Genomic DNA, 14,048 nt, shown 5'->3' with positions numbered 1-14,048 from the left:
TATTCAGACCCAGAAGCTAGGATATGCATATACTTGGTAGCATTGGATAGAAAACACTCTGTTAAAATAATGTCTGTGAGTATGACAGAATTGATATGGCAGGCGAAAATGCGAGGAAAATCCACCCGGAATATTTTTGTTTTTAGGTCACAGGCCATTTCAGTGCTTGCTTATGGGAAATACAAATAGATAGGACCCAGATTGCAGTTCCTATGGATTCCACTAGATGTCACCAGTCTTTAGAAAGGGTTTCAGGCTTGTTTTTTGAAAAATGAACAAGAAGTTGGAAGAACTACAAGGCGTCTCTCATTAGAAAAGTGGTCTTGTTGGCGCGTGAATCAGGTGCTCTTCGTTATTTATCTTCTCCATTGAACATACTACTCTCCGTCTTAAATATTATCGTTTATTTAGATATTAGAGTACCTGAGGATTAATTAGAAACATCGTTTGACTTGTTTGGACGAACTTTACTGGTAACTTTTTGGATTCGTTTGTATGCATGTTAAAAGAGTGGATTACTGAGATCATTGGCGCCAACTAAACATACTTTTGGATATAAAGAAGGACTTTATCGAACAAAATGACCATTCATTGTGTAGCTGGGACCCTTGGGATTGCAAACAGAGGAAGCTCTTCAAAGGAAAGCGATTTATTTAATCGCTATTTGTGATTTTGTGACGCCTGTGCTGGTTGAAAAAGTATTTTGGTGTGGGGCGCTGTCCTCAGATAATCGCATGGCATGCTTTCGCCGTAAAGCCTTTTTGAAATCTGGCAACGCGGTTGGATTAACAAGAAGTTAAACTTTTAAATGATGTATGACACCTGTATTTTCATGAATGTTTAATATTACAATTTTTGTATTTTGAATTTCGCGCTCTGCAATTTCACCGGATGTTGTCGTAGGTGTCCCGTTAGCGGTTCATGCGCCAAAAGAGGTTAACAACTCAACTGGAGCCATGAGGGAAGATTACTATAGTCTAGCACAGGGCTCTCCAATTCTGTTCCTGGAAAGCTACCGTCCTGTAGGTTCTCTCTCCAACCCTAATCTAGCACACCTAATTCTAATTCTAATAATTAGCTGGTTGATAAACCGAATCAGGTTAGTTACAACTGGTGTTGGAGCGAAAACCTACAGGACGGTAGCTCTCCAGGAACAGGGTTGTAGAGCCCTGCTCTAGGACTCTAGGTTAGGGAAGATCATATTCTAGGTCATATCAAATCTTATTTGTGACATGCTTCGTAAACAACGGGTGTAGACTTAACAGTGAAATGCTTATTTACGGGCCCTTCCCAACAATGCAGAGTGAATGATAATAGAGAAATAATAGAAAAGTAAAACACGTAATAATACAATTAATAATAGATACACAATGAGTAACATATGAGTAACACAATGAGTAACATTTTATGCAGGTTTAAACATTTTTTATAATAGAACACTTGCTCAGAAAAGAGAATTAGAGTGGCATTTACCGGGTAACCATCCTGTCCAGGCGAGCCCTGTTAGGATTATACAGAACACTACATAAGAGAATAGAACTAAAGGTCAGAATTAGGATTAAAATTTGGATGCTTTTAAACAATCTCACTATGGCAGACTTTTCATTTTAATGCTGGGCCCTTAATAATAATCCTAATAATAACTCTATTTGTATAGCGGTTTACGATACAAGTAAGGAAGTGCTTCACATCATAAAATAAGAAAATGAAAATACTAACAAAGAAACAGACAGGAGGAATTTAATTTAAAAAAGATAGCTAATTCAAATTATGCATTGAAAGCATATATTAATAAAAAAGTCTGTCTTCACCAGAGAGTTTTTAAAAAGGGACTGAATCTGCAAGCCTGATCTCCTCTGGCAGACCATTCCAAAGTCTAGGGGCCCTTATGGCAAATGCCTTGTCTCCTTTCGTTTTCAACCTAGACTTTGGAATGGTCAACAGTGCCCTGCCAGAGGATCTCAGGCTGCATCCTGGCTCGTAGCGAGATAAAAGATCAGAGATATAGGATGTGTGTAATGAGGTCTGTGTGTAGCTTGTGTAGAGGAGTCAGGCGCAGGACAGCAGATATGAGTAAATAAACATAATTTACTCAAAATAGGCAAATACAATACAAATAAAGCAAGCCCACATAACGGACCGTAAAACATACAAACAATCACTCACAAAAAAACATGGGGGAACAGAGGGTTAAATAATGAACAAGTAATTGGGGAAGTGAAACCAGGTGTGTGAAAACAAAGACAAAACAAATGGAAAATGAAAAGTGGATCGGCGATGGCTAGAAGGCCGGTGACGTCGACTGCCGAACGCCGCCCGAACAAGGAGAGGGACCGACTTTGGCGGAAGTCGTGACAATGTGGCTAAACCAAGTTTAGCCTTAAACGTGATTCATACAATTGCAAAATATATTCTAAAAGTGACTGGTAGCCAGCCAGTGTAGAGAAGCTAAAATAGTTGTGATATGGTTACATTTTCTTGCCTGCAGCATTTTCAACTAACTGCACACGATGGCATGATTTCTGAGACATGTAATCTATAAATAAAAGCATATATAACTTTCTCCAGATCAGTGACTGAAATAAAAGACTTGACTTTAGCTATATTTCTTAGATGATAATAGCAGGACAGGGCACCCTCCTTTACATGCAGCCTAAGGTTTTGCATTGGTGGACAAATGACCAAGGTTATTTACAATCTGGTTTCTAGCAAGGTGGGGCTAAATAAAACAACCTCTGATTTCTTATCATTGAGCCGGAGAAAATTGTCAGTCATCGGGGATGCAACTGTGCGTGTCCTTATCCAATTCTGAGGTGCATATTGAAGATATTGGAAGAACTGTCTACATTTACTTTTCATCGGCCAACAAGATGAGGAGGCCTAACGAACAGCAAAAGCACTAGCCTATGTCAATCTACTATCCCCCATAGTACAAAGGTTGACCGATTCTATTATGTGCGAGAAATACTGTCCCAAACATAGTCTGGGACAGTTGTGGGATAGATCCCAAATTAAGTCAAGGAACCAATATTATTATTTTTTATCCAAGGGAAACTAAACCAAAGCATGCTGCGGGTGATTCCCTGATCCACCTCTACGCAGACGACACCATTCTGTATACATCTGGCCCATGTTTGGACACTGTTAGCAAACCTCCAAACGAGCATCAATGCAATACAACACTCCTTCCGTGGCCTCCAACTGCTCTTAAACGCTAGTAAAACTAAATGCATGCTTTTCAACGAATCGCTGCCCGCACCCGCCCGCCCGACTAGCATCACTCCTCTGGACGGTTCTGACTTAGAATATGTGGACAACTACAATACCTAGGTGTCTGATTAGACTGTAAACTCGCCTTCCAGACTCATATTAAACATCTCCAATCCAAAATTAAATCTAGAATCGGCTTCCTATTTCGCAACAAAACCTCCTTCACTCACACCGCCAAACATACCCTCGTAAAACTGACTATCCTTCCGAGACTTCGGCAATGTCATTTACAAAATAGCCTCCAACACTCTACTCAGCAAACTGGATGCAGTCTATCACAGTGCCATCCGTTTTGTCACCAAAGCCCCATATACCACCCACCACTGCGACCTGAATGCTCTCGTCAGCTGGCCCTCGCTACATATTCGTTGCCAGACCCACTAGCCCCAGGTCATCTATAAGTCTTTGCTAGGTAAAGCTCTGCCTTATCTCAGCTCACTGGTCACAATAACAACACCCACCCGTAGCACGCGCTCCAGCAGGTATATCTCACTGGTCATCGCCAAAGCCAACACCTCCTTTCGCCGCCTTTCCTTCCAGTTCTCTGCTGCCAATGATTGGAACGAATTGCAAAAAAAAGTTGGAGACTTATATCGCCCTCACTAACTTTAAACATCAGCTATCTGAGCAGCTAACCGATCACTGCAGCTGTACACAGCCCATCTGTAAATAGCCCATCCAATATACCTACCTGATCCCCATATTGTTTTTATTAACTTTTTTGCTCTTTTGCACACCAGTATTTCTACTTGCACATCATCATCATCTGCACATGTATCACTCCAGTGTTAATTTGCTAAATTGTAATTACTTCGCTACTATGGCCTATTTATTGCCTTACCTACTTATGCCATTTGCACACACTGTATATAGACTTTTTTCTATTGTGTTATTGACTGTACGTTTGTTTATTCCATGTGTAACTCTGTGTTGTTGTTTGTGTCGCACTGCTTTGCTTTATCTTGACCAGGTCGCAGTTGTAAATGAGAACTTGTTCTCAACTGGCCTACCTGGTTAAATAAAGGTGAAAATTGTTGTTTTTAAATTGCTGTCATACCTTGTCAACAGACTGCTTACAGGGTAAGGAAACTGATGTCATTGTGTAATTTGGGTGAACTATCCCTTTAAGTGTATTTGCTGTAGTATTTGACCTTAAGGTGTCAAAGCACTAGCATGGTAGTTTCTTAACCTGTTAGAATCCTTTAAGTTTATGCTACATGCCACAGGGCCTACACACAACATGGCCATACTCTTGATCTCGTGCTGTCCTGTGCTCGGAATATTGATAACTTGGAATCTATTGATGTGTGTGTCTGACCACCTCAGTATTGTTTTACAAATGTTTTCTCCTCCTCCTAAAAATGTGTCTGTCCCCACTCATTCTCCCATCATTAACTCCACAACTGCTAGTCAATTTACGAATGTTTTTTTTATCCTGTACTACTGATCCTGTTCTTTGACATCACACCAATGATTTGCGGAACAGTTTCAATGACATATTTCAGCCTAGTTTAGACTCAGTGGCACCCTTTAAAACCAAGAATAAACGGTCTGCCAGTCTCAACTTGGTTAAACGACCACACTCGTGCCTTAAAAAGTTAACTTACAAAAGGTAAATGGAAGGCCTGCAAACTTCCCGTATTGTATGAGATAATGCATGATCTGATGAGACATTCTGTTTAACCCCGGTGCGTCAATCCAAGTAACATAATAAAAAAATCCCAGTCAAAATCCGTCAGTTTAAACTAGAGATATCTATTTTTGCATGGGCTGCGTCTCAAAACAACCACATCCCCCATATGTCACCCTTTCGCATCTGCGGTGGTAACTGGCAGAGCTACAGCCTGTTTGTCAGACCAGGAGACGTCCCAAAAATCGGTCTTCTAACGAAAACGTCTGTAGCATCTGAATGCGTTGGCCTACAAACTAATATGACCACTCTATAGAAAGGGGAGACGCTCACGAAGTCCATGGTGTTCTCCGTTTCATCTAATGGTAACCCATACAAATGAATGGAAATATGGAGGTAGTTTATTGCCAACAAAAATAAGTGGTTAAATATCAGCTTTCTTATATCTTCCAAAACCTTATTCCTTATGAATTATTCTTTGACTGTATGTTTTTGCCATTTCTGAATGTGTTATTCAATGTGCTATAAGTAGTAAAGTCCAAATTCAATATTTTATCAACAATATTTTATATATTTTTTTTATATATACTTAAAGGGGTCCTAAAATTTAAAAACAAATTTCTAAATGATACATGATATGACCTTCTTACAACAATTCCATATGTTAGCTTAGAACCAGCCCCCCTAATATATATATATATCCAAGATTGACAGTAGCCAACACTATGCCAGCATTTCTGGTCAGGTGGCACTTGAGGCAACTACTCTGAGACTGTCTACTCCCACTAGGCACGCACTGGTTGAATCAACGTTGTTTCCATGAAATTACTTTGAACCAACGTGGAATAGACGTTGAATTGACATCTGTGCCCAGTTGGCTGTTTCCTTTTGCTCATTTGAGCAAATATCCTTTGAGTCCCTCCTTACTGTAGCTCACATGAAGATCTCCTCCTGCCCCTTGGATGTGATCTCTACTAGACTACTAAAATAGGTTATGCCTACTGTTGGCCCCAACATTCTGTCTCCCTGCCTTTTTGTCCAGACTCTTTTAAACTGCTCTGGTCCAACCTCTCCTTAAAAAGACCAATCTAGACCCCTCCCCACTGAGTAATTATAGACCTCTCTTTAAAACTTCCTTTTTTTATCCAAGATTTTTGAAAAAGTTGTTTTCAAGCAATTTGTGGCTTATTTGAGTATGAAAAACTTATTTGAAAAATGAGTATGAAAGCTGCTTTATTGCAAGTCAGTAATGTCCTTCTGTTGGCTGCCGTTGAATGCCCTATTCTAGTTCTTTTGGATCCCAATGCCGCGTTTGCTACTATTGATCATAACACCCTTGTTGACCGGCTCGACTGGTTCAGGTCATACATGTTTCTCAGTGAGCATGGTTCAGTATCGCCCCCAGCACCTATTCACAATGGTGTCCTCCAGAGGTCAATTCTTAACCCCACCCTTTTTTCTCTGTACATGCTTCCCCTTGCTGACATTAGGACTGTTGCAGTGACTGCATTACCGCCACACCGGCGATCACGAGTCATGAAGTCAGTCAAATACCACGTGACCGTTTAGTCACGGTAATTAGGCTTCTCCAAGCTCTGATGCTGCTGATGGTCATTAGTAGCCTACCAAACCTGCTACCTGCCTGGTACTCAGCACTCTATTGTCCCTCTAATCACTCTGACATCAATGCAAATGTAATAGAAAATCTTATCAAACACTTCATGAGAGCTCATGTTGCGCAACATTTCTATAGGCTATGCAATTGTGGGAGAAAACAGAGTGATGGCCTCTACTAAATAGAGGAGGATTTCATCAGCTTTCTATAGGCTAGGTCTACTATATTTATTTCTCAACTTTCCTAATATTAAGCACATTGCTTATATTTACAACAGGAGTATAGCCTACCTGTGTCACGTCCTGACCAGTAATAGGTGTTATTTGTTATTGTAGATTGGTCAGGACGTGGCAGGGGGTATTTGTTTTATGTGGTTCGGGGGTTATGTGTATGTAGAGGGGTGTTGTATTTATGTGTTCCGGGGTTTTTGGTGTATGTTCTTGCTTTGGTATTCTAGGATTCTAGGTTGTATATTTCTTTGTTGGCCTGGTGTGGCTCTCAATCAGGAACAGCTGTACATCGTTGTTTCTGATTGAGAGTCATACTTAGGGAGATTGTTTTCACCTGTCCCTTTGTGGGTAGATGTATTCTGTTTTGTGTTTTTCACCTGACGGAACTGTCAGTGTCGTTTTCATATTGTATACGTGTATTGTTTTGTTTCACCTTCTTCAATAATTAAAAAGAAGATGAGTATATATTTTCCTGTTGCGTCTTGGTCCTCCACACACGACACTCGTTACAACCTGGATGGCATGAAAATGAACCACGGGAAAAGCGTCCTCCATTTGCTATTTAAGTGCATAGATGACATGTATTTTTCCCCGCTGACCCTGTTTTGATTCAGGTGCATGATAATGGTCCATTCTAAATTAAAACAAATTTCACACATTTATTACATGCATAATTGCATTTGCTGGTCAATTTTGGTGTTTTCCGCTAATGGAACATTTGCGCTTATAGCCTACTACCACGTGCGCACTGCTGAGCTTATAATGTGAAGAAATAGCCTAATAGCGTATCAACATTTTAAGCTAAACGTTCTGATCTGTTGCATCAGCCACATTGCGTAAAAACGTTTTTTTTTTAATGCAAGTGGTTGTATTAAATAACATTTGTGCCACAAATACTAAAATGTTAGCATATGGAAACTGCCAGGGAAATAAAACCAATGCCTGGATTGCTGTCACACTAACATCTGCTTCCAACTCACACTCTCAAACACCTAGATCCCCTGAACGCAGCTCACTCTCCAGATCCCAATCGCCTGAATTCTAATCACCCGTACACACACCTGTATGTCATTATCACACACTATTTAGTTCAGTTCTTTGCACCCCATCACTGTGAGGTATTGTTTGTTTTGTGACACGTCTTTCAGAGCGCTGGGTTTTCCTGTGAATTATAGTTTTTGCCTGTCTAACGACGCCTTTCTGCCTGTACTGTAGCGGATTTCGGATTTCCTGTTATCTACCTATTGCCTGATCACCCGGACGACGTTACTAGCCTTTTCCCTGCCTGTACTGTTGCCCTTTTGGACCCCCTGTGTATGAACTTCTGCCTGCCCCTGGATCCAGCTTCCTGCCTCCTCCTGTGGTCCTTTACAATAAACACCTGCTGCGTCATGCGCTTGAAACCAGCTCTCTGTCTCCCCTTGTGTTCATTACAAATACCTTGTCTATAGACTGCTTACAGGGTAAGGAAACCAATGTGTAATGTAATTTTTAAATTTTGGTGAACTATACTTTTAAGCTAAACAAAAACTGACGACTTACCTACTGTTGCCTACCATGTGCTACTGTAGATGTTCAATCACTTACCTTTTCTGAAGCACGGCCCACCAGGTTAATGCAGACCAAACATACTTTATCCTCATACACATCTACTAAAATCCCATGACCATGGTGAAAATGGTACTTACTGGAGATCCTGAAACAGAAAACAAACAAGGATAGAAATATTCAGTTAGTGATGATGACCTCTGAACAGTTTTATCCTGGTAACTTTCATGTTCTACCTTGGAGTTGTGACTAACTCAGTGGGAGGTTGATTGTTTGACCATAATAGCCCCAACCGGTTGATACTGTATGGCTTACATCTACTCTTTCATTTTAGACAAACCTTTACCAGTCCTTGTCATAACACAAACTCAGTTCCCATGATACCTTGTTTGTTCGGCTGTCATTGCAATCACGAGACATGATGATTGCATAATGAGTTTGATTACAGAAGGCTCTGCCCTCCTGACTTTGTTCTTTCCCTGTGTGTATATCTGTCCAGCATCAGACACAAGCTTGCACACACACTTACACACACCACAATGAGGATATCTAGGCCTGTGTAATAGCAATGTTCCCCTACTGACATGATTAATCACAGATACTGGTTGGGCAATGCAAATCCCTATGTTTTCAGCAGTGTTGTGTGTGTGTTCCAGCCTGCCAACAGTCAGGACCACTAGAGCGAGGCTGCTGTTACCGCTATCTTGGGACGGGACGGGGGGTCAACCATAGAGAGAGAGGATTTCTAGATGAATACCCTGTGGATATTGCCATAATGGCACAGATACACTGTGTGTACAAACCATTATGAACACCTTCCTAATATTGAGTTCCAAGCATTTTTCCCTTCAGAACAGACTCCATTTGTTGGGGCATGGACCCTACAAGGTGTGAATTGTTCCACAGGGATGCTGGCCCATGTCGACGCCAATGCTTCCCACAGTTGTGTCAAGTTGGCTGGATGTCCATTGGGTGGTGGACCATTCTTGATTCACACGGAAAACTGACGAATGTGGAAAAACCCAGCAGTGTTGCAGTTCTTTACCCACTCAAATCAGTGCGCCTGGCACCTACTACCATACCCTTTTCAAAGGCACTTAAATCTTTTGACTTGCCCATTCACTCTCTGAATGGCACACATACACAATCCATGTCTCAATTTTGTCAAGGCTTAAAAATCCTTCTTTAACCTGTCTCCTCCCCTTCATCTACACTGATTGAAGTGGATTTAACAAGTAACATCAATAAGGGATCACAGCTTACATCTGGATTTACCTGGTTAGTCTATGTCACGTGTCAAACTAATTCTACGGAGGACTGAGTGTGGATCGATGAATTAAGGTCACTAATTAGTAAGGAACTCCCCTCACCTGGTTGTATAGGTCTTAATTGAAAGGAAAAAACTCAAATCCCCAGACACGAGGCCCTCTGTGTAATGAGATTGACGCCCCTGGTCTGTCATGGAAAGAGCAGGTTTTCCTAAAGTTTTGTACACTCAGTGTACAAAGTCCTCTATCTCAATAGGGGCAACCCAACCAACCTTCCACAAGTGTGTTTTTAACTGGTCTTTAATGACTGTGTGTTTTAAACATTGGCATAAGTATATTTCTGCTGCATAAGGGACAGAATAATGGCATGTCAAACAACAAAAACACTAGGCCTACATCAAAACAAGTCAAATGCAAAGCACACATGATATGGAAATAATATTAGTAAGAGCAAAAAAAAACATATTTTGCTTGTAGTTAAACTATTGATATATTCTTTTCTTAACATGCCATCATCATGGCATAAATAAGTATGCTTTAATTGTATTTTTTGCTGAATAGGACATGAGTACTTTAGTTACAGCTGAGTAGTCTCTCTTTGTCTCCGTATGTGTAACTGATAGATGCACACACACACTACATGTTAAAGTTTTTAAATGTACAGTATGTAAATTGCAAAGTCTTTGTCTGTAATGTCTTTTTCGTTATGTAACAGACCCCAGTAAGACTGATTGTTCCCATTGGCGTCGGCTAATGGGGATCCTAATAAATCAAATCAAAATCAAATCTGTATACTGATGCTTTTACGAGATTTGGTATCGCTAATGGAATGTGACACTGAGATACAGGCACCTCAGGGAGAGTCCAGCACAGCATTACTCCAACATGTAAACAAATAGTAAATCTAAGGAGTGACTGAAGACAGACATCTCAGGGTCTTCTGTTACAGACCCTGTCATAGTTAGAATGTCAGTCCTCTCGCTGTCACGGTGAGAGGGAAATGGATCCAGAGAGAAAGGGTTCAAGAGAGAAAGGGATCCAGAACAGAGAATGAGGATCCCGGCCGGGCCAGGAGGAACCCTGCTGGGTCAGGGACTGAAGTCGAGTGGAGTCAGGTCACTAGACAGAAGGCTGCTTTTTATGGAGACGTGCGTCGCTGAGCTGGGGGCGTTGTGGAGCCAGTGGAGTAATCTTACTCAACCCCCCCACCGCAGCAGCCAAAGTCATCACACAGAAAACAAAGAGGCACCTATCCTCTCCATTCCCCTAACTGCATGTGTGTTCTACACTATCTAGGACAGAACTGACAGGTTGTGAACGGATGCCAGATACAAGCAGGCCAGAACCTTAGGCCAGGGCGTGAGAATGTACTGATGAGATGAGATGGGACACATGGGAGACATGTTATATGCTGCTCCTCTGCAGACCACCTGGGCAGAAGCCCTCAAGAGCTATATGGGCCATGTGATTTACATCCAACGCCACCCACCACTATACATCATGGATGAGCTTTGTCTGTGGTCCACATTTGGGCACCAGACATGGAGTTCAGGCTACTGTCCGGATTATGGATCTCTGTATGTATCTGATGTGGTGTAGTCTAGATTTCTACTATCTTCTCTCTGGGACACATTCATTTCCATATCATAGCTGAGAAGATGAGTACGCTGTAGGTGAAAGTTCAGCCATTTGCACTAAAACCTTGCTAAGTCATCGAGGGCATTTTGTATCACGGGCAAAGTGTTTCTGATTATTTGGGAATTTGTCTTCTGGCATTTTCAGATAAGGTTTTTTGATTATCATAGGATTAAAAGTTAGTGTGCATATTTTTCTGATCACATGGTCATGTAAATAGTTGGAAATGGTGAATTAGCCAAAATAAAAAATAGGCAAGCCTTATAAAGGCTCTGTCTTTAACACTGAAGTCACCTTGTCTACGCGCTGACTAACTCCCCCTCCCTTGTCTACGCGCTGACTAACTCCCCCTCCCTTGTCTACGCGCTGACTAACTCCCCCTCCCTTGTCTACGCGCTGACTAACTCCCCGTCCCTTGTCTACGCGCTGACTAACTCCCCCTCCCTTGTCTACGCGCTGACTAACTCCCCGTCCCTTGTCTACGCGCTGACTAACTCCCCCTCCCTTGTCTACGCGCTGACTAACTCCCCCTCCCTTGTCTACGCGCTGACAAACTCCCCCTCCCTTGTCTACGCGCTGACTAACTCCCCCTCCCTTGTCTACGCGCTGACTAACTCCCCCTCCCTTGTCTACGCGCTGACTAACTCCCCCTCCCTTGTCTACGCGCTGACTAACTCCCCCTCCCTTGTCTACGCGCTGACTAACTCCCCCTCCCTTGTCTACGCGCTGACTAACTCCCCCTCCCTTGCTCAGGTCTTGCTCAGGTCTATGATGAGAAACTGTAATATCTGGTGGTGACCCACGAAATTGCAGGACTGATTATAGCAAGTCAGTTTATATTTTGCTTCACTAGCTAGTTAGCTAGCACAAATTAAATGAGGCAGCAGCAACACCCGATCTATAGCATTGGCTTTTTGGCTTCCTGCTCCGGTTCCTAGACGGAAGTGGACTGCGGTGTGAGGTGATGCAGAGGCTCACCTCGTAGGGGGATTTTCAGTTCTACTGCTGAGGAGTGGTGGTCTTACTGCCGCTTTTACGGTCGCTGAAGCATCACCACGTGGGTGCAACATTTCAGTAGCGGACGATATAGCCTGATCTACGGAGGAGAAGCTGTGAACATCAAAGACGAAAAGGTGCCTGATGAAGAGCTCCGAGGCCCGTCTGTCAGATTTCTCTAGCTCCCTGCCTGGCTCTACCGTCAATGTTCCCTCTGCTCAAGATAGTACCTTTCTATTTTGGATAATTTTTCAAAAATATGATTACATTTCTCAAAAATATAAACTATTAGCTTTCATTTGACACCAAATGCGATGTGCTCCATGAACTTCATATGTTGGTTTTCATGGGTCTTTTTACATGGAAATGGCCTGATCTATTATCAACAGAAAGGTGACATCATATTGGAACTCCTTTCAATGCTTTTCTAATATTTGAACTTCCGGTCACATTGCTGGAGCCCAGGGGAGTAATTAGTGAGCCTCCCCTAACAGCCTGATGATACACTGCCAGCTAATAAATTACCTGTGAATTCTGGCCTCGGTTGTTGTGAAAAGGATTGTATGGGTCCACCATGTTTCATATCCACAGAAAAAACAAATCCACATATGGTAAATGTCAAAGAACATTGCAAGAAAATTGAACTACACACCCTATTAATAACAAAGGATGTGATAAGAAATAACCCAATTATAGTAGTGGATATGCTCTTTGCTGCCCGCCCCCAGATAGTCCGCCCCCAGCCAGTCCGCCCCCAGCTAACATAACGTTCTGATAACCATATGTTTCATAGAGCTTGGTGAGAGCTTGGGTGTCCTGAGGTCATTTTGCATACAACTTCCACAACTTTCTGCAGGATAGTTGCTTGACTTATTTACTTGGAATTTCATTACTTCAACAGAACGTTTCCTTAAACCTTGAACATGGTTACATTTAATGTACATTTTCATTGAATTTCATATTCAGTTCGTATAGTAACTGTATCCACTGGGGAGTGAGTGAAGTGATTGCCATCTAAGAGCCAAGATCGTTTTTGCGGCAGTGCTGCCTGCCAGCAGTAATAGTATGTTCTCAAATAATCTGGAATGTTCTCAAATAGTTCAGAGAATGTTCAGAAACAATGTTCTTCTGTTGGAATTTCAGGAGTTTAGCATAATGTTACCCAAAGGTTTCCTCATGGTTCTATTTAAAGTCATGTTCTCAAACTGTTCTAAGAACGTTAAGACCGCTTTCCATGAAAACGTTAGTAATGTTCAGTAACGTTCTAAGAATGTTATTTAAAAACATATATTCCACTCTCAGAACGTGAAGAAAATGTTCCATAAAAACTACAAGAAAAGTTTTGTAACGTTTAGAGAATGTTCTAAATTTTTTATTTAAAATCATATAAACTCAGCAAAAAATAAACGTCCTCTCACTGTCAATTGCGTTTATTTTCAGCAACCTTAACATGTGTACATATGTGTATGAACATAAGATTCAACAACTGAGACATAAACTTAACAGGTTCCACAGACATGTGACTAACAGAAATTGAATAATGTGTCCCTGAACAAAGGTGGGGGGGGGGGTCAAAATCAAAAGTAACAGTCAGTATCTGGTGTGGCCACCAGCTGCATTAAGTACTGCAGTGCATCTCGTCCTCATGGACTGCACCAGATTTACCAGCTCTTGCTGTGAGATGTTACCCCACTCTTCCACCAAGGTACCTGCAAGTTCCCATACATTTCTGGAGGGAATGGCCCTAGCCCTCACCCTCCGATCCAACAGGTGCCAGACGTGCTCAATGGGATTGAGATCCCGGCTCTTCGCTGTCTTGCAGGAAATCACGCACAGAACGAGCAGTATGGCTGGTA

The 14,048-nt window shown here is 41.8% G+C and overlaps 1 protein-coding gene across 10 annotated transcripts in view; it reads right to left on the bottom strand.

The window, feature by feature from the left end:
• The window catches only part of LOC115154907 (collagen alpha-1(XXIII) chain), a 142,888-nt gene that overhangs the window by 46,400 nt on the left and 82,440 nt on the right, over positions 1 to 14,048 (bottom strand). For 7 of the 10 annotated variants that reach the window (XM_029701608.1, XM_029701609.1, XM_029701613.1 and 4 more), the window contains exons 4-5: positions 8,434 to 8,441; positions 1,474 to 1,500 (exon numbers count right to left, since the gene is read on the bottom strand). In XM_029701608.1, the coding sequence (XP_029557468.1) occupies positions 1,474 to 1,500; positions 8,434 to 8,441 (35 nt within the window). The remainder of the gene's footprint in view (positions 1 to 1,473; positions 1,501 to 8,433; positions 8,442 to 14,048) is intronic. The other 3 variants (XM_029701610.1, XM_029701612.1, XM_029701617.1) reach the window with 1 other exon arrangement.

Source organism: Salmo trutta, chromosome 19, assembly GCF_901001165.1.
Source record: "Salmo trutta chromosome 19, fSalTru1.1, whole genome shotgun sequence".
Classification (NCBI taxonomy): Eukaryota; Metazoa; Chordata; class Actinopteri; order Salmoniformes; family Salmonidae; genus Salmo; species Salmo trutta.
Note: the sequence above shows the minus strand (reverse complement) of the source record. Positions and strands in the feature narration are given on the sequence as shown.